The sequence below is a fragment of the Solanum tuberosum genome, unplaced genomic scaffold, assembly GCF_000226075.1.
Source record: "Solanum tuberosum cultivar DM 1-3 516 R44 unplaced genomic scaffold, SolTub_3.0 scf00021, whole genome shotgun sequence".
Taxonomy (NCBI): Eukaryota; Viridiplantae; Streptophyta; class Magnoliopsida; order Solanales; family Solanaceae; genus Solanum; species Solanum tuberosum.
In genome coordinates, this window is record NW_006238947.1 from 628,812 (window position 1) to 650,256 (window position 21,445).

General features: G+C 36.4%; 1 protein-coding gene across 2 annotated transcripts in view; it reads left to right on the top strand.

The window, feature by feature from the left end:
* LOC102603446 (E3 ubiquitin-protein ligase PRT6) overlaps positions 1-20,912 on the top strand; it is a 21,681-nt gene extending 769 nt beyond the window's left edge. Inside the window, exons 2-19 of one of the 2 annotated variants that reach the window (XM_015305970.1) lie at positions 5,758-6,867; positions 7,609-8,807; positions 8,937-9,077; positions 11,135-11,378; positions 11,483-12,190; positions 13,022-13,222; positions 13,350-14,011; positions 15,203-15,254; positions 15,388-16,015; positions 16,103-16,311; positions 16,426-16,964; positions 17,059-17,163; positions 17,248-17,314; positions 17,426-17,503; positions 18,318-18,386; positions 18,966-19,060; positions 19,188-19,305; positions 20,623-20,912. In XM_015305970.1, the coding sequence (XP_015161456.1) occupies positions 5,758-6,867; positions 7,609-8,807; positions 8,937-9,077; positions 11,135-11,378; positions 11,483-12,190; positions 13,022-13,222; positions 13,350-14,011; positions 15,203-15,254; positions 15,388-16,015; positions 16,103-16,311; positions 16,426-16,964; positions 17,059-17,163; positions 17,248-17,314; positions 17,426-17,503; positions 18,318-18,386; positions 18,966-19,040 (6,087 nt within the window). In that variant the 3' untranslated portion in view covers positions 19,041-19,060; positions 19,188-19,305; positions 20,623-20,912. The remainder of the gene's footprint in view (positions 1-5,757; positions 6,868-7,608; positions 8,808-8,936; positions 9,078-11,134; positions 11,379-11,482; positions 12,191-13,021; positions 13,223-13,349; positions 14,012-15,202; positions 15,255-15,387; positions 16,016-16,102; positions 16,312-16,425; positions 16,965-17,058; positions 17,164-17,247; positions 17,315-17,425; positions 17,504-18,317; positions 18,387-18,965; positions 19,061-19,187; positions 19,306-20,622) is intronic. The other variant, XM_006340962.2, reaches the window with a different exon arrangement.
* Positions 20,913-21,445: the final 533 nt, after the last annotated feature.

Sequence of the window (21,445 nt, forward strand, 5' to 3'; positions counted from 1 at the left end):
CGGTGATGTCTGAGCTAGTTTGCGTGTACCTCGACTAATTTAGATAGCATTTATATATTTTTTTATTTTTTTTGATATCGGTGATGTCTGAGCTAGTTTGCGTGTACCTCAACTAATTCAGGTAGTAGGTAAATCACCTAGTGTTTTGTCTTTGTTGGGATTGAATATGAGACCTCAAACCTTAGGGTGTTCAACCCACTTCATTGACCACTAGGCAACACTCTTGGGTGCTAGGTTGATTTATTTTAGATGGATTTTTAGGAGAAGCGTGGTAAAAATAGAAGAAAGTTATCAATGAATGAGAGTTAAATGGGTGAAATTATCTCACATTGTATTTGCTTCTATATGTTACATTGTGTCTGTACCATGCTTAGTTTTCTAACTGTAATGGTGGCAATTTTAAAACAAATTTGTTTGACCCGCCCAATCCCTGTGATCAAGCCGTATTCGACCATCACGTTGAAAATATGGGTAAATCCATTTTCAACCCGTAGTGAAATGGGTTAGGAAGACATGAACTATCAGAATTTTGCTTTGAGTTGTTGGGATAAGCATCTCCAATAGTGAAGGTTTTCAAGTTTTGCGGTTTTGCTAGGGTTTGATTTGTGAGGAGACTTCAAGTGCAGCATTGGGTGGGACAGTTTCTGAATTGCTCATGCCTCATTGCCTTAATTTTTCTTTAATTCATAATTTTTCTTTTTAGATACCTCGAGATATATTTTGATATTTAACCTTTTTCATTTTTTTCTTTTAGTTTCTCAATTACTTTATTCTAATCTTTGGCAAAACTAGTTTATCTTTTAGAAAAATAGTGACAACAAATTATACACAAACAACAAAGTAATATATATATGTATATGTGTGTTTAACTTGAGCACTAAAATAACCTTCATAGAAAGTAAGATAAATAAGACGTATTGTTGATTTTTTTTTTATGACAAGGGAAACCCGCAGCCGCTACCCTTTGGGTGCGCACAGGGTGAAACTCCCGCTCCTATGCAATAGCTCGCAAATCACATAGGAGAGGTAACCCGCACTAGGCAAGCCCGGTGCGACAAGCTCGACCCAGAAGGCAAACCCCTTGCTTTCGCTGGCAAGGGGTTTCGAACTTGAGACCTCCAACATGGAAGTCCCAAGCCCAAACCACTGGAGTGAAATAGTTAAGAACAAGACTCACATAGTCATTTTAAAAAAAAAATAGGACACAAGCAATATTATACTAGTTGATTGTCTAAAAGAAAAATTGAACAAAGCCCCGACAAATTGTACATTAACTATAGCACTAAAATAACCTTCATAGAAAGAAAGATAAAATAAGAAGTACTGTAGACATTTTGAAACAAATAAATAATTATCTTCATAGAAAGCAAGATAAAATAAGTACGGTTGATATGTTGAAACAAACAAATAGAAACTGGACGAAGAAGTAATAAAGATAAATCAAAATAACTACTAATTTGTGAAATGATCAAAGAAATCAAATGAAGTGAAACATTAAAGCATGAGACTCACATTGTCATTCCATTAAATAGGAGACAAGCAATTTTTTTTTTGATAAAGGTAAAGTTGTATTCTTCAGTGTTAAGGTATGCTGGCTAGTGGCTACCTCCAAAAAGTTACAAGCTATATCCATAATTACATTGATCCTAGGAAATCTACCAATTGTTCTACTTCTTCTATACCATCTTCTTTACACCAAAAATACAACATGTTAATGCAATTTTCTTTAACTTTCTGTTTAGTGTTAGTAATTTTGTCATGAGACTTGAGGTATCTCTCTCCAAATAGCCCACCAGACACAAGTAGGTACTAAGACCACCATCTTTTTTGGGTCTTGCTCCCCCCGTTCTCATCCAACAGCTCAAAATATCAGCAGTATGTTCTGGCATCACCTAGGGATCTTGAGCAATGCTGAGAACCATGTGCCACACCTGAAAAGTAATCTTACAGTGTAGGATAAGCGGCGGTTAGTTTCCTCCTTCTCATGACAAAAAAACATTTGGAGACAATATGGAAACCTCTTTTCTTGTGTTTTTCCTGAGTGAGACACACCCTTCGAGAGAACATGCCATTAGGGTCGTGTTTCCATCTTATACCATCTGTTTTTATAGTAAGGCCTGTGAATTCACCCAATCTGAGTAGTAGTTCAACAATTCTATCCACTTCCCAATCATTTGGATTTCTCTTGAAGGTGAGATTCCGTCTCTAAGGGGACCAAATCTCAACAATTTTAGTATAAGGTGTGGTACAAAATGTAAAAGATCTGGGAAGACCGACTTTAGACACTCTTGTCCAATCCACTTGTCCTTTCAAAAAAATATTTTGTTACCCTCTCCCACTTTGAACACCAAATTCTCCTTCAAACTAGACCATAGATTTCTGATTTATCTCCATATTGATACCCCATACATGCTATCTACTGCATTAGACATACATTCCTCGTTCTGCCCATACTTTTGGAGAATTAATCTTCTCCATAATGCCCGATATTCAACCACTAATCTCCAAAGCCATTTAGAAAGTAGACTTTTGTTCTGGACCCTCAAAATTTTTATACCAAGACCTCTTGTCTTCTTGCTTAGTAAGGCTTATGCCATTTAGCTAAGTGTATTCATTTTCCTTCTATATTCCCCAACCATAGAAAATCACGTCTCAATTTATCTAACCTCTCTTCTACCTTTGCTGGTAAAGGGAAAAGTGACATAACATATGTAGGCAACGCATCCAGAACAAAATTGATCAAAGTAACTCTTCCTCATAGGAGACAAACAATATTGTACCAAATGGATTACCTTAAAGAAAATTAGAACAAAGCCCCCATGAATTCACTTGAGCCATTTAATATTAATCCATTTCACGTGGGTCTAATATATTTGCTGGAAAAAAACTTGCTGAAAGAAATAGAACAAAACATGTCTAGTCTTTTATTTTGTCAATTCGTTTTTGATGTTGTCATTTTCTTGGAAGAGGCCATTATCTTTCGTTTTTAATGTTGTCATTTTTCTTGGAACAAGCCATAATCATTAGTGGTGAAAATTCCTAAATCAACTTATTTTTCTAGAACACCTATATATTATGGGTTAATCCATTTTCAACCCCCTTAACTATCCAACCCGTTTTTTTACCCACATGAAATGCGAGTGGGTTGGATTTGATCCACTTTTGTTCCATTGGTTTTCAACCCGCCCAAATCAGTGTTGTCAAATGTGCGCTTAAGCCCTGAAGCGAGGCTGAAAATGTGTTGTTGTCATCAAGGTTTTAAGGCATACCGCATACCTTTCCTTGCCAATGAGCCTCTTTTGAAGAGGCAACACTAAGCAATTGAAATTTCACTTTTTCGTTTTTTTCCAATGTCTTTGTTCATATATTTGTCATTCATGTTTAAAAATATTAATGTTGGATTAAACATATATATTTGTATTGTTTCTCCCGCTGGGCATTTTTTCATTAATGCCCACACTTTATTTGCATTTTGCGAGTAAAGCCCCGACGAACCTTATTTTGCGCTTTTTGCTTTTGATTACACTGACCCAAATTTGACATAAGCTGCCCATTTGTCATCACTAGTTCCGTAAGACAAGAAAGGACCTTCCAGTTGCATGAGTGCTTCACAAATGTCCTTGTTGCTTAAGTCAGGAGATATATTTCTATAGACCCAAGATAAAGTTTGACACAATTGTTAGGAACTGGAGTCTCACGAGAGATCTAGTCTCACTACTAGGTAGTTTAATGGAAGTTAAGTGAACTGATGATTGATATGGGATGAGAAAGTAATCATCACTCTCTTATCAATAAGTAGTGGAACTTATACAACTGAAACTGAGTTACAATTGATCCTATATTGTTGGGTCATGAAAGTCATGTGATCTCTAAATTCAGGATTTTTGAATTATGGAAAGTGTTATGAGCTAAAAAAAAAGGGGAGCCTTGGCGTAACTTGTAATGTTTCCATGTAACCTGAAGGTCACGGGGTTGATCTTGAGTTGTGGAAACAATCTCTTGCAAAAATGTAAGGTAAGCCTACGCACAATAGATCCTTGTGGTTTGACCCTTCCCCGAACTTCGCGCATAGTGGGAGCTCGTGCTTGTATCATCTATACCATAAATTCTGAAATTAAATGGGTAAAGCTTCACCGGAATGGGTTTTATGCAGTGCTAATTTAAACTAATTGGGCTCCAATGTGGGTACTCGATACCTGGGAAACCAAAAAAAAAATTAATTGGTGAAGGCATAGGATTATGGTGCGCATGATTTTAGAGCTTGTGTACTAGTACTACTACTAATCAACTCTAGTTTTTCTTAAAGTGTACTATTTTTGGGATAAACTTTAATCCATATTGGATTTCTTCAAGGAAACTCAATCAGTCAATCTAGGTTAAAAGACGACCGATTTACTCTATATTATAAATACCCGATCAGATCTGTCAATTTGTGAAAGTTGAATAAATAATATTCTTAGAAGAAGTTTGGAATAAACAGAATTTAGAACCCAAGGGTGTGGCCAGTGGTCAATGAAGTGGGCTGAGAACCCTCTCAGGTTCAAGTTCAAATCTCAGTAGAGCCAAAAACACTAGATGGTTTCTTCTCATTTGTCCTTGCCATGGTGGACAGGGTTAGATGGTACCTATTGTTGGTGGGTATCCCGTGGAATTAGTCAAAGGTCTCTTCAAGCTGGCCCAGACACCATGACTGTCAAAAAAATAAACTTCAGGCATATGAGGATATGCTTTGGTGGAAAGGCAACAATAGAGGAGAGTTCAAAGTGCATTCAGCTTACAGGTTGATGGATCAATCAAGCCAGCAGAGTCCCATTTGGCCTTGGAAACAAATATGGAAGTGTAGAATCCCACACAAAGTATCATGCTTTATTTGGCTGCTAGCTAAGGAAGCTGCCCTGACTCAGGACAATGTAATGAAAAGGGGGATAACCTTATGCTCTAGGTGTTTCCTATGTGGGGAAACCTAAGAAACTGTAAACCATCTATTTCTAGTATTTTCTACACTGCAAATACACTCATCAGCTTTGGAGGATTTTCTTGAGCCTTAAAGGCATACCCTGGACTATGCCTAGGAGAGTTACTGAGGCCTTGTATAGCTGGGAGGAGGCAAGTGCCCTTGCAAAATGACAGAACTAGAAGGAGAATTATCCCTGCTTCAATATGGTGGGCAATCTGGAAAGAAAGGAATTCTAGATGTTTTGAAGGCATAGAAAATAGTGTGCAGGATGTTAAACTAAACTGCATTTGTTGTTATGTTTTTGGTGTAATCAATTATACTCAAAAGACACTGCCTCTATAGTTGATGTTTTAGACTCGGAATAGAAATAGAGTAGGAGTGTATGGAGTGCATTTGTATATAAGGTTTGAGTACAACCCATGTACTTTTGTGATATAATACAATGTTACCATTTTCAAAAAAATATATAAAAAAAGATAAGGAATCAATTGGCCGACAATTGTGTCTTTAACTATAGGGAATAAAATGAACAATCAGTGTGGTGATTTCTGATAGCTCTGCCATTTCTAGATCATCTTTATAGCCTTTTAAAGGTGGATGAATAGTCAGTATGCCAAACAAAGTTTGAGAAACTTTTTACTCCTTACTCTCTATGTGTGTTTTTTTTGCGTAGACATTGGCACAACTATACACACGCATATTCAAAACACACACACACACACACACACACATCTTTACCCTGGCTATTATTTGGTTCAAGATGAGGGACCTGAAAATGCATTTTGATCTTCTACTGTCAGAGGCTTGAGAATCTTGGAGTTCCTGCAGAAAATTTAGAGCACCGACAGCCTGGTTTAATTGTTTATGTGAAGAATAACAAGTCTCAAATTGAAGAGCTTGTCTCTGCTCTTTTGCCTACTAATGAAGAGGCAATGAACAGTATTATAGATATGCAGACGGATTCTCCAAAATCAACAGGCAGCTCAGCCATTAAAGATTTATTTCACGAAAGTATGACGTGGTTACAATGGTTGATGTTTGAAGGGGAACCAAGAAGAGCACTAAATCACCTAGCTAACATTGGCCAGCGTGGTGTTTGTGGGGCTATTTGGGGGAACAATGATATAGCATACCGTTGCCGTACATGTGAGCATGATCCAACATGTGCAATATGTGTTCCATGTTTCCAGAATGGAAACCACAAGGACCATGATTACTCAGTCATGTATACAGGCGGTGGCTGCTGTGATTGTGGAGATGTAACTGCATGGAAACGTGAGGGATTTTGTTCCAAGCATAAAGGCGCGGAGCAGATACAACCTCTTCCGGAAGAGTGTGCTAATTCTTTAGGCCCTGTTCTTGATTCCTTGCTGTCTTGTTGGAGAAAAGGGCTCCTATTTGCGGAAAGCATCTCGGAGCAAAGTCCAAGACTAAATAGTCAGGCAACTGAGTATAAAGGTATCACAGATGCGTTGACATCAGCAGTGGTAGAGATGCTCTTGGGTTTCTGCAAGGATAGTGAAAGTTTGCTTAGTTTTATCTCTAGGAGGGTATTCTCTTCAGAAGGTTTATTAGATGTTCTGGTGAGGGCAGAGAGGTTCTTGATCAGTGGTTATATTGTCAGGAAGCTCCATGAATTGCTCTTGAAAATGTTGGGTGAACCTCAATTCAAATATGAGTTTGCCAAAGTATTTCTGAGCTATTACTCCACTGTTGTGAATGACGCAGTCAAGGAAATTAATGATACAGTCTTCCGAAAATATCCACTTCTCTCAACTTTTTCTGTGCAGATATTTACGGTGCCTACTTTGACCCCACGTCTTGTGAAGGAAATGAATCTTTTAGCCATGCTGCTGGACTGTTTAGGGGACATATTTATATCTTGTGCAGATGAAAATGGTAGATTGAAGGTATTGCAATGTTAATTTGATTTCAGCCTTGTGTAAGGAGTTTGGATAGTTATACTGTTTTTTTCAAAGTTAGGTTATGACATCAATATATTGGTGATGTTTGAATATTGTAGCTCGTCTCTCAAATCCTCTCGCGTAAAAGATATCTTTAATAGTTTGGTTGTAGACTTGTAGTTATTGGATGGAAATAAATGCATAATACCTTTTGTAAAATCTAATATGGTAGGTCTATGCACTGACTTTTCATATAGAAAAATGGACAGATTATAAACAATGGAAACGTAAAAGCTTGCATGATGAGTTCATACTTACATAATTTCAATATTTTCTGTAATCCGAATACAATTATACATTTGCATTAAATGGTTCTTCATTTAGATATTGTAGTAGTTCTCACAATAATTGACGGGTGGTAGTTTATTTCTGCGTTATATCCACTTAAGAGGAAAACACTGAACAACATAGGAGTGTGTTAGGAAGTTTTTTTTTTTGATTTCGTTGTTTCCTTGGACTTCTTGAACTAGTTAAGTTCTCAATGTTTGTTAATTAAAAAAAAGGAAGATATCAGCTGCTAGCATTTTCTTTGTTTTCGAGGCCTTATGCCTTTCATGATATATAGCTAATCTGCAACAACTGAACTATCTTGTTTATTTTTCAGCATTGTTTACCAACTAATGTTGTCTTAGCAGTTGACTTAAATAGCAGCATTACCTTGCTTGATAGTCATTTTACTTATTATAGGTCAATAAATGGGGAAATTTGTATGAAACTACTCTTCGTGTGGTTGAAGACATACGATTTGTCATGAGTCATTCTGCTGTACCCAGATATGTGACTCGTGATAGGCGAGATATACTTAGGACGTGGATGAAGCTGTTGACTTTTGTACAAGGAATGAACCCTCAAAAGAGAGAAACTGGCATCCATGTAGAAGATGAGGGTGAAAATATGCATTTGCCTTTTGTTCTGGGTCATACAATTGCAAATATTCATTCTCTATTGCTGGGTGGTGCATTCTCTATTAGTAGCAATGAAGATGCTGATGATGCTTTGTTCAACACGCATATACAAGATTTTGAAGACCAAGATAGTCAAAGACTTGCAAAAGTTGGAAGGCTATCACAGGAAAGTTCTGTTAGTAGCGTGGCTGGAAGGAGTCCACCAGAACATGCATCGAGGACTCCTGAATCAAAATCTGATGGTTCTCTGGTACCGTCATCTGTTCTATGGTTGACATTTGAGTGCCTCAAGGCCATTGAGAATTGGTTGGGAGTGGATAACACATCAGGACCTCTCCTTCACATCTTATCTCCGAAAACAATCACCAGTTCTGGAAATAATTTCTTTGCATTGAAAAGAACACTTTCGAAGTTTAGCAGGGGCAAGCAAATCATTAGATCTCATAGTCCTTCAGATGGCATTGGACTCCCAAGTTCAACTGAAGGTTGCAATAAGCGATATTCTTATTCGTCACCGACTGGTGGTGTTGCCTTAAATTCTGGACAGGATTTGGCCCAGGAAACTGCAAGCTTTGGTGGTAGTGATAACAATATGCTACAAATAGATTATGCCCTAGAGTTGGAAGCTCTTCGGGTGCTGAGTTTGTCTGATTGGCCTGATATAACATATAAAGTCAGTTTGCAGGATACATCAGTTCATATTCCACTTCATCGATTACTTTCAATGGTTTTACAGAGGGCACTCAGACAATGTTATGGTGAAACTGCCCTACGGGGTAGTTGTTCCAATTCGTCATCTGCTGTCGATCATGACTTTTTTGGCCATATATTGGGAGGCTGCCACCCACTTGGCTTTTCTGCCTTCATTATGGAACATGCTCTCCGAATTAAGGTGTTCTGTGCGCAGGTGCATGCTGGAATGTGGCGTAGGAATGTTGATGCTGCCATATTATCCTGTGAGTGGTATCGCTCTGTTCGTTGGTATGTAGGCAATACCTTATTTGGGCCTTGGGATTTGAACTTCCTTTATGTGCTAATTTACTTGAGATTTTGTGTACATAGATTACTCATGTTGCTTTAAGTCTTTCTTCTTTTGTACTCTTTGTGCAGGTCTGAGCAAGGTCTAGAGCTTGATCTATTTCTGCTCCAGTGTTGTGCTGCACTAGGCCCTGCTGATCAATATGTTACTAGGATTTTAGAACGCTTTGAGCTCTCAGATTACCTATCCTTGAATCTCGAACGCTCTAATGAGTGTGTAACTCATCCCTTATCTGTCTTCAATGAGTTTCATTAACCATTTACTTGTTTGCTCCTTACCTAGTTAAGCATAAACTATTTTTTTCTCTCTTATTTGATGGTATAATACTACAGGATTCCCAGAGTACATAAATTTGATTTGCCACATTGCTAATGTCATAAAGGGTGACATCTTGTGATGTTTACCTAACTAAGCAAAACCAATATTAGTTCTATGTTGTTAGTTTGTTACCTATAGATTTGTGTGTTTATATATTTATGTTATTTTATCAGTATTGCTAGATGTATATATTTGCGTTCAACATGGACTAAATCATTATTATTGTAGGATTGATCTAGAAACAGATCCATATTGATCAGAAGACGTGATTGATTGTTGATGGCGTGATATATTGATTGATGATTTCTGAGTTATATTTTTCCATCTTCCAAATATATTCCTCACATGACTCTTTTAAATTCATTAGTTACATGTGTGGCTGAGTCACATTTAGCTTTTCAAAACATCTGTTGATGCACTTTTTTTTGTGTGTTTATTAGTATGCATTATTAACTTAGCTCTGTAATGGATGCTTGAGAACTCTAGCAAAAGCTTTTCCAAAATTTGAGTGGAAAGTGTCTAATAGGAACACTTTTATCATGTGTTCAGGTGCCGAATTAGAGCATTTAGTTTGAGTGTCTTTAATGAAATACATTGGCAAATTTAAGGGGATGTCGATGTATTCCGCCATTAGAATAACATCAAGAGTGGGTGCAGGTAGCCCTCACACAGGATGTAATTAGATTAGGTTACTTAAGATGATCATATTTTACATAAATACTTGTATGCACCAATCTTCAGCACACAATATGATGAGTGAAGATAACAAAAAGATAATTATGCTAACCTTCCATAGAAGAAAGTAGTTCAATTTCTCGGATCATATTACTTACTAAGAACATGATATAATCGGAATAATTGACATACTGGCAATACAAGCTAGTTGTTGATTAAGGTTAGTTGTTATTGTTGCATTTGCATTAGATTTGTATTGTAATGAAATGGTTATATCCCTGTAGGTTTTATGTGTGCTTTGAAGAATATCTAGTTATAGGAAACTCCTAATTTACCTTAAAAGATAAATTGATTTGTATTGTAGTGAAATGGTAATGAATAGAGCGGAAGTGGGGATACAGATGATCCATTTAGTTGACCCAAACTAATCGAAAGTGGGGCTTAGTTGGTTGCATAATACTTTGGTTGTTAGATTTTGTAGTTTCACTAGAACTAAGATGTTAATGTGTGTGTTCTTTCATATTGGTGTTATATGCAACAATTCTAGATGTTTGACACTAGAGAACAGAAAAAGAAGATTAGACAGTGGCTAGGTGTATAAACTTATGTCTGATGCTTATGCTATGTCGTCATCCTTTGGTATACATTTAAGTAGATATACCTTAATTTTTATCGCAAGCCATGATTTTGGTCATTCTTTCAGAGATAGAGATATAAGATCCTTTAGTGCAATTTGGTGGATCACTACCAAGTTAGAAGTAACTTGCTAAAAAAGAATGAGTTTATTTTGAGTTGTCTGAGATTATTTCGTGACCTTGTACATTTTTTGATGCTCGAGTTAGATGGACAGAAGATGTTGTATATTGTAATTTCTTATTTTTCTTCAACCTGCCTCTCTACATCCACGAGGTAGTGGTAAGGTCTGCATACACCCTAATATAATTGTAAGGAGAGTTAGTATATTAAATATAATTATATAGGGTTCTGGGCAGGGGTTTAAGTACCTTTTCGATGCTTGTAAAGTTTCCAACTTAGCACCTTTTTCTGGGGTGGCTAAGTTTTTATTGAATAGAACTGTTACTTGTCTCAAAAGAAAAGGTCTGCGTACACCCTACCCTGACCCCACTTACTGGGATTTCACTGGGTATGTTGTTGTTGTTGTAATTTTCTTCAACCTTCTTGTTTATAATTTGGCATGTTGCTGCAAATCTCCAAGTTCTGTTTCTCGAGTATTTAACTGCATTTTTGGATTCTTCTATTTTAACACATTACCTAGGTATGAGCCGACTATAGTTCAGGAGATGCTTACACTGATCATACAAATAGTGAAGGAACGGCGGTTTTCTGGGTTATCCCCCAGTGAGTGTTTGGAAAGGGAATTGGTATATAAACTGTCAACTGGTGATGCCACTCGTAGCCAGTTGGTGAAGTCTCTGTCCCGTGACTTGTCCAAGATTGATAGACTTCAGGAAGTTCTAGATAGGGTAGCAGTGTATTCCAATCCCTCTGGCATCAATCAGGTTTGTTTGTGACACTTCGGTCATTCCTTAACCTTCGTACATTGTCATGTGAAGTCCATCTGATCAGTTTTAGTCCTATGATCCTAATGTCCCATCTATCCCAGGGTATGTATAAACTGCGGACACCCTATTGGAAGGAGCTAGATTTATATCATCCTCGTTGGAACTCAAAGGAGTTGCAAGTTGCTGAAGAGAGATATATGCAGTTCTGTAATGTATCGGCATTGACCAGTCAGCTTCCAAAATGGACGAAGATTTATCCACCTCTTGGTGGAATAGCTAAAATAGCTACTTGCAAGACAGTACTCCAAATTGTTCGTGCTATTGTATTTTATGCTGTTTTCTCTGATAAATCAAATGCTTCACGTGCTCCAGATGGTGTATTGTTAACAGCATTGCATTTGTTATCTCTTGCATTAGATATTTGTTATATGCATAGAGGATCTGGTGACCATAGTTGCTTTGGGGACGATGACATTCCCATTGTAGCACTAGCTAATGAGGAATTGTCATTGAGTAAATATGGTGATCAGAGCTTGTTGTCTCTTCTGGTTTTGTTGATGAGGAAATATAGGAAAGAAAACGACTTTGTGGAAGCTGGAATTTTCAACCTCTCCTTTATGATTGGAAGTCTTCTGAAAAAATTTGCTGAACTTCAATCTGGATGCAAGATGAAACTGCAAGACCTTGCACCTGAGGTGGTCAATCAACTGTCGCAATCCGTTTCGACTGGTGATACTAAAAACTTGGAATCAGTTTCAGACAGTGATAAGCGCAAGGCTAAAGCTCGAGAGAGGCAAGCTGCTATAATGGTATAGTTTTAAAGAGAATATTAAGGATATCTTGTTAAATATATTGCTAAACATAAAATGTGTTTATTACTCTCTAGGCATTAACTTCAAATTGTTGCTTTTGTGTTGTGGTTCCTCTATGACCGAGTGTAAGCTACCTGTTCTAGAAGTTGAAAAATCCTTATCTAGCATGTGTGTTTTACATGTTCTAGGAAAGCATGTGAAAACGGAACATGCAAGTGAAATACTAACTGCGCAAGGAAGGGATTCCTCAAACTCAGAAGTAGAATCCTTAAAGATCAGATACCCAGGGTGTATAGGGTTAAAATGGGATTCAGAAAAAGCTGTCATATGAAATATTGAAACATGCAAGCGAAATATAAGCACTGAAAATGGAAGCAAAATCCTTGTACATCAGATGACCCTTGTGTATAGGGTCCTAAGAGACAAAAAAGTTGGGAAACTTGCGCTTTGGGAGGTTAATTCAGAGCAGGATATGATAGGATGGAAGACTAGATGCTCAATTAAAGTTCAACCATAGTTGGATGCAGATGTGCTTTAGCCTCTATAGTCAAAATTAGAGATTTTACAGAAATTCCATTCTAGCAATATTTATGGTATCATGTAAAACAGCACATAATTCATCTTACAACGTGCTTTTGTTTCCTGTACTTGGATCAAGTGCTGTTCATGTTTCCATTGTGCTATGTTGCCATAATTTACAGTTCAGATAGTTTTTTGGCTATTGTAAATTGAACTCATTGTAGAACCAGACTAACCCTATTCCTTCTATTCTCGGTTGATCAAGTTTGACTCGGTCACTTTCATATATATTCCATGTCTACATCGCAGGAGAAGATGAGGGCACAACAATCCAAGTTTTTAAAGAGCATTGATTTCTCTGCAGAAGCTGCTCCGGATGATTCTAAACTTGGTAAAGAAAGAAGTGATTCAGATGTTAGACGTAATTATGAAGAGGCTACTCAAGTCATTTGCTCTCTTTGCCATGATCCAAATTCTATAAGTCCTCTATCATACCTGATTCTTCTTGAGGTATGTGCTTTGTTTTTATGTCTCTTCATTGTGTTTGGATATCTATGCTGATTTATCTAAGTGATTGTGCTTGGTGAATCTATTATAGTCAATTTTTTACTTATTTTATCGTGGTTCTTGAAATAAGAAATCCAGGCTTTTAACTTTCACCAATAGAGGGCCTCCTTCATGGAAAAGAACTCAAAATTCTGGGAAAGAACCAGAATCTTCTGCTCAAAGAATGACAAATGTCTCATCTCGAAGGAGCATTTTATCAAGCAGTCAAGAAGTGATTTCATCTCCTTGGTTGACACAATTGATTCAAAATGCAATAAATGAATTTTCTCTGGAAGGGCAACCTAAGGATGTAGGAGCCTTTTTTGAATATATTAGGGCAAGATTCCCAGCATTGAAGATTCAATTGCCTTGCACATCCAGCAATGTCAATGAAGAGACAGATTTTTCTCTAGAGATGCTAGAAGAGCAAATATACTTGTTGATTCGGGAAAGAATGGATGTCAATTCGTGGCACTGGGATCTCTCAAGAAATGGTAAGAAAATTTCTGCAGGGGGAGGTGGTGGGAATGTTGAGTCACTTTTGCTTGGGAAGTACATTTCTTCTCTTGCAGGAGAAAATCTCGATAGTCCTGCATCTGAAAGTGCACACAAGACGCAATTAGAGTCAAGAATGCCGCTTACAGCGTATGAAGGATTTGGTCCCTCAGATTGTGACAGAATTTATCTTTCATCGTGTGGACACGCTGTGCATCAGGGATGTCTTGACCGTTATTTATCATCTCTAAAGGAAAGGCAAGTCCTTTTATCCTTTCCTGTTTACCTCTTTCTTTGAGGCTATTGTTTAATTGTTTGGTAAATTCAACTTGAATTATTTTTAATCTTTTGTTCTCCATATCTTCTTTTCTTGGCCTAATGATGGATGTATTGCGTCTTGTGAGTTTTTGTTCTCTTCTTTCTAGGATTTGCTTTTCTTTTCCTGACCTTATCTTGAATTTGCTTAATCCAGTATAGTGGTGACAAATGGGCAGGTTGGGTCAAATTTGGGCGGGTTGAAAATGGGTCAACATAAAATGGGTAATAATTCAACCCGCCCATATTTGATATGGGTAAAAATGGATTGGGTAACAAATGGATTGGGTAAACTAGTAGTTTACCCATATTTACCCATATTTTCATGAGTAAATAATACTCTACTTAAGAATTCAGTATGGAGAAAATATTTTAGTCCCTTTTTAGATGAAAAATGTTGAAAATGCTTCATTTAGTTTTATTGTATAATAAAAGTAAAAAAAAATACCTAACTTTTCAATATAAAATAAATTATGTAATAACAAGGGGAAAATATTTTTAATTTTAAAGTAAATGAATAGTTGCATTTTAGGACTAAAACATGCTTAATGCACTTTAAGGCTTAAGTAATGTCAATACTAATACATGATTTGCTTATTTTACACTATTATTTATTATCCAATATAAAATTAAACAAATAAAAATATATAATTATAATTAACAAAAGAAATGTACATTTAAAAAATATATTTTTGGAGGGCCAAAGACTTCCACCTTTTCAATTATAGAGAAAAATAATTAGTTCTATAGAAGAACATAAAAAGGAAGAGAAGTTACAATTTTTTTTTAGTGATATCATGAATTTTGAGTGAATAAAAGTTAGAAGCTTAACCCTTTTGTCTAATCCATATTTTATCCATATTTTACCCATAGTTTACCTATATTTTTATGGGTTGAATATGGGTATCAACCCATATTTTACCCATGTAAAAAGTCACTCACCCAACCCATTAAAATATGGGCGGGTTACCAAAATATGGGCTCATTTTGCCGGCACTAATCCAGTATGTCCTCAAGCTTAAATGGTTTGTGCATTAGAGTTAATAAAATACATGTAATATTATGTTCTATAGTTGGCCTGATAGTCCTAGTCACTAAGTTCAAAAGATTAACTGTCTCATCACTCTTGTACAGATATACCAGAAGAATTGTTTTTGAAGGAGGTCATATTGTAGATCCAGATCAGGTACAGAACGTCCTGATTTACCTTTTTCTATGTGATGGAGTGAATTGCTGAACCAGAAGCATTGTTTATGAGGGAGGTCATATTGTAGATCCAGATCATGTACTGGACGTCTTATTGATTTTCTTATTTTCAGGGGGAGTTCCTCTGTCCTGTATGCCGTGGACTTGCCAACTCGGTCCTGCCAACCTTACCTGTAGATTCTGGAAGGTTCACATCCCTTCATTCATCTTCCAGTCCATCAGATGCTGTTGGCCCTTCCTCCTCGTCAAGTGGAGTGGTAGATGCACTTCATTTTCAAAAAGCTTTATTTCTCCTACAAAGTGCTGCTGATGTTTCTGGAAGTAGAGAAATTTTCCAAAGACTTCCACTTCGGCAGTTTGGGCGGATGAGGGTAAACCTTGAATCTTCGTATCGTGTATTGTGTGGAATGTACTTTCCAGACAATGATAAGATTTCAGAATCTGGTAGACTTAGTCATTCTCTGATTCTGTATGACACTCTTAAGTACTCACTTATATCAACTGAAATTGCTACTCGATCTGGAAAGACATCATTAGCTCCAAACTACAGTCTTGGTGCCTTGTACAAAGAACTCCAATCTTCAAATGGTTTTATACTTGCTTTGTTGCTAAGTATTGTACAAAGCACACGAACAAATAACTCACTCACTGTCCTCTTGAGACTGAGAGGCATTCAGCTGTTTGCAGAGTCTATATGTACTGGGACTTCTGCAAATGAAATTTCAGATCCATCTGTTGGAGGTATATTGCTGCTCCATGGATTATCTTCTAAGTTACTTTTACTTTGTAAAAGAGAGAGATGAGATCATGAGAAGATATGCTTTGCAGGTAATATGCAAGACATCTTGGAATGTGCTGAAACAGAAGATCAGTATCCTGATATTCAGTTCTGGAGATGGTCAGCTGATCCAGTTCTTGCACATGATGCTTTTTCTTCGTTAATGTGGATAATATATTGCCTTCCATGTCCAGTGTTGTCATGCGAAGATGCCTTCCTGTCTCTGGTTCATCTTTTCTATGCTGTTACGGTCACTCAGGTTACACAATTTTCCCTTCTGATGATCTTTTTTTGGGTAGAGATTAGATGAGACCTCTTTGCACTTCTTTGTCTCCAAGATAGTTAGCAAAAGATCCTTGTCGTTTCTTTGCAGGCTATAATTACCTATTGCAGAAAGCGTCAATGCAGTTTGCTTGAGTTAGGATGCGATGATTCTTTAGTTACTGACATCTATAAAGTAATTGAAGAACAAGGAGTTGCTCACCAATATTTTGAATCTAATTTTATAGAAACTTCTTATGACATCAAAGATGCAATTCGCAGTCTGACCTTTCCGTACTTAAGAAGATGTGCATTGTTGTGGAAATTGATTAATTCTTCTAGAGTGGTGCCATTTAATGATGGAACCAACATATTAGATGGATCAGCATACTCAACCAATGAACTGATGGAGTGTGGCGAAAACAATGCAGCTGAGCTCATTCAGATTGAAAAGTTGGAGAAGATATTAAAGATTCCATCGCTTGATAATGTTTTAAATGATGTCACAATTCGTTTGGTGGTTCAAAAATGGCTCAATCATTTCTACAAGCACTTTGAAACTCGTGGTCTAAAGGGTGCTCTTTATTCCACTCCTGCAGCCCCTTTTAAACTGATGCTTTTGCCTCATCTTTATCAGGACCTCTTGCAGAGGTTGGTTCTAGATATGGATAGAGAGAGTATTTTACAAGTAGTCTATTGTTGTGTAGACTAAATAAAACTCAAGATATTTTTATGTTACCTTCAGGTATATTAAACAGAATTGCCCAGATTGCGGAGCTGTTCAGAAGGATCCTGCTTTGTGCTTGTTATGTGGTAAATTGTGCTCAGCAAGTTGGAAGACATGCTGCAGGTTCAAAATTCACTCGGGCTGCACCTTCTTTTTACCTTCTTCTGATCTTTAATATTGTGTCTGATGCATTTGATTGAACTCCAGGGAAAGTGGGTGTCAAACTCATGCAATGGCCTGTGGTGCTGTTACTGGGGTGTTCTTGTTGATCAGAGTAAGTGCTGTTGCCTTTTTGCTATACTTATTTCTCTTGGCCTTTTGATTTGAACTATACTGTCTTTCTGGACCCTGGAATGGCTTGATGAAATTTTACTTTTCACTGTAGAAAACCACTGTATTGCTCCAAAGATCTGCTCGTCAGGCACCGTGGCCGTCACCTTATTTGGATGTATTTGGAGAAGAGGTAAATTAGTGGTTGCATTTTGCTATCATAGAAGAGCTTCAGAGAAACTAAGGGTGTTTAGTTGAAAACATGGTTCTCTTTATTTTCATTTTCTGAGAGTTGATGGAAAAAGGGAGATTTTGCTTGTTGCTTGAAATACTAAATAGCATAGCTTGTAGAAGCATTACAAATTAGATATGCAACTAAGCGTCAAGCGGCAGCTTGAAGTCTTTTTCTGTAAGTTTGTTGTTGCTATCTCGAGCCACTGAGCTCAAAATAATCCAAGCACATAATGACATGTACCTTTTCTTTTCCTGCAAAGGTGCCTTACAAGGGCTGCTGTTATGTGATTTAGATGGAAAACTATGAAACAATTAAATGGGCGTTTGGGGGGCTGAAGATAACAGAAAGACAGTTATGTCCTCAAGTATCTTCAATTCAATTACAGATATGTTTTCACGTCAAACACGGGAATTAAATTTTTTGCCCAAGTTGAATGCAAGTTAATATATGTTCACAAATCACAATTTCCCCAGTCATAACTCGTAACAAGTATGGATTTAAACTTCACTTGATATTTCTTCGAATTTTGATGGATCACCATTTTCTTTTCTTTTTTTCCCTCCCTTTTTCCTTTATCTATTTCCTCTCTCCCTGTTTTCAGTCAAATAGTTGTTTCTAGTTATTGTCAAGACTTTGTTTACAAATATATGTGCGTTGTGTGTCTTGAGCTTTGATTTCTGGTAAAATTGTTTTGGTAGGGACATCTGGGCTCTAAACCAGTATGTCCACATATCAACTTGGATCTTACATACTTCCTCTCTTATTGTTGCAGGATATTGACATGCATAGGGGAAAACCATTGTATCTAAATGAGGAACGTTATGCTGCCTTAACTCATATGGTAAGGAAATTAACCTGTTGTGACTAGTTCTGTGTTATCGTGCTAGCTTTAATGTGATCTGAGTTAAATGTATATTGGAGAGAAAAACAAGACAAAACTGAAGGAGAATGCCCATAATATTAGGAGGGGAATTTTTTAGCTATAACTTCAGGTCTACTTATCAGCTTGAGCAATATACAACACAGTTGAAATTTAAATTGATTATTGAAAATGAATTCTTCATAATTCGTAAAAGCAAATACATAATTGATATTAGGAATCATGGAATTCTCTGATAAATGGTATTAGGGGGGAAACTTTTGATGCTCCACAAAATCTGCCCCTTCTAAAATATTTCTATTTATTTCTAAAATAAAATAAAATATATATTTCTATTTATTATTTTTAATTTAATTCTCTTTTGTTGATTTGTTTCCAAGCATTTTTTAGTACAACCTCTTCCCCATTCCTCAAACTGTTTTCCTCTTATTTACTAAGGAATTAAATTTCTATCATTTCCATTGAATGAACATCGAATAACAATTATTATTTTCCAAGGTTGTACTTGCCTGCTGATTTTTTTCTCACTCCAAATTCTAGGTGGCTTCTCATGGGTTAGATCGAAGTTCAAAGGTGCTTCGTCAGACAACTATTGGCGCATTCTTCATGCTTTAGCTTGGCATTTTATGATGGTGTAGGTTTGACGAAAGTTTAATAATAGTCGAATTTTGTTTATCTGTTTCTTCAGTTATTACCTGCGGCATTGTTTTTTTTTTTGAAACTGGCACCTGCGGCATTGTTTTTCATTAATTCTCTTGACAACTGCAGGTATATCTGACTCAAATATGTTAAAGATGATAATAGTTGTGCTGTTACGCCCTAGGATACAGGAAGTCCTCTTTTAATGTGTTCTCGTGATGTTCATGTACATATTATTGAGGTTAGTCTGTAACTATTTCCTCCCTATATTTTCGCTCTGCCTATTCTGCACTATGAATAAAAGCAGTTTCATTTGCTTGTTTCATCAGCGAGTCTCATCAGACAGTATTCTTAATGATTATTCCATCATCAGAATCTCTTAAAATACTGTTTTTCTTAATTATGTCATCATCAGAATCTCTTAACATTCTCTTATGATGGTACTTAAAATGTTTTAAAAATGTGGAAACTATGTTGTTTGGACTCTCCAAAAATGTTGTCGCACCCGTGTCGGACTTCAAAACTGCACTACTTTTGGAGGATCCGACATTCACCCGTTGACATTTTTGAAGAATCTGAGCAATGTAGTTCCTGAAACATGCTACTAGTGCATCACCAAACCACTCTTTTACATTCCTCTGTAGATTCAAGTTAGAAGGTGAATCTAAAATAACCTGAAGGCACACTTATAAATTGTCGAACCTCTTAAGAATGATAAGCTCCAACTGTCACGAAAAATTCAGGCAAAGCCTTAAAATATCAATATAATTTTAGCTATAAGGTGGGTTAGATTACTTGGGTAGGATATACATTTTATTAAACATTTGGGCAAAAATGGCCCGTATACAAGAAGTATACCAAAAACTAGGAAACCTACGAAAAGATAGCAAATAAATATTTGACATCCTTTATTGCTAAAAATGGGATTGCACATGAAATTTTACCTTCTCAAAATAAATAAATAAATAGGATTGCACATGACATTACTGTGTGATGGCATCAGACAGTGCAACATTTTCCAACTCCTATAGGTGTGATGCAGTAACAAAGGCTAATACATCAACACAACCATACTTTCCAATTGTTAGACCAGGTCTGTTTGCAACATTTTAATATGGACAGATGTATTGAAGATGTGTAGGACTTAAGTTTGAGATATTTCACAGTAATATTGATCGATTATGAAAAATTTTGATGGGTGTAATTTCATGCCTTTGGGCTACTAAACTAATTCCTGCTACAGCACAAATTCTGAATTGAAAAATGTTTTTGAGTTGCAACCATATCTGCGAGCTTCTCTGTCGAATTTCCTTACTGTATCACTTCTTATAACGTTGCTTAAAGTTTGTTTAAACCCTCACTATGGTTGCCCAAATTTGCATCATCCTCTCCTATTTGTTTTGATCTTTCTACTTGACTGCAACTTTCAGGTCTAACAGCACTCTTGTATGTATTTTGTTTTCCTTTTTCTCATGACGAATCTCTTGAGATGCTAATTTATCACGCATTGTTTATGCTTCCTCTCCTCTTTAATTAATTGACACTTTATTCGTGACAGACGGTTAGGATTTGCTCACCGGAATAGAATGCGTGTATTCCATGAGTGACTCAGCAGTGAAGGTGGAATGGCTGGTTGTTGCCACCTCTTTGTACAGAAAATGTGAATAAATAAGGTGCTTCATGTGTGATATGATAATTGCAAAGGTCTCCTTCAAGTGTATGGATTCTCATTTTACACAACAATATGATCCCTCCCCCCTTTGGCTTCTTCTGTTCTTGATGTCAATGATGATTGATGTATTGTCGAGCAACGGATGAATTGTGTATGTACAGTCCTACATAACAATATGCTCTTTTTTTCAAAAAAAAATTATTTGGTAGTCTTGAGCCTGTTTGGATTAGCCGATAATAAGTCACTCATAAATATTTAGCGTTGAAAATTTAGGAATGAATAGTTGTGTGGTTAGATAGAAGTACTATGCAGTTGTGGCGTGCTTAGTTAGAAAGTGTTGACAGGCATTTCTTGTTCTAAAATGGTGGATATTTTCTTTAAGTTGTTTTCAAAAATTATAATTAAAAGTATAAATACTAGGACATAATAAAAATGGGATGAAGTGGGAGTTAGGAGTCCTATTATAGAAAGAGTATTTTTGGGATTTAGAAAAAAATTATAAAGGAAAAATTAATAAAATACTTGAGCAAGTGTTAATGAATCGAAAAATTATAAGTTGGAATGACCTACATGTTTGGTCTACTTTCTAAAATTAATTTATTTCGAAAAGTACATTTTAGAGAAGTGGAAAGACAATTTCTTGTTGACTAATCAATTCAAAACACACTTTTGAACATCAACTATCGTTTGATCAATTTTTTTAAAAATG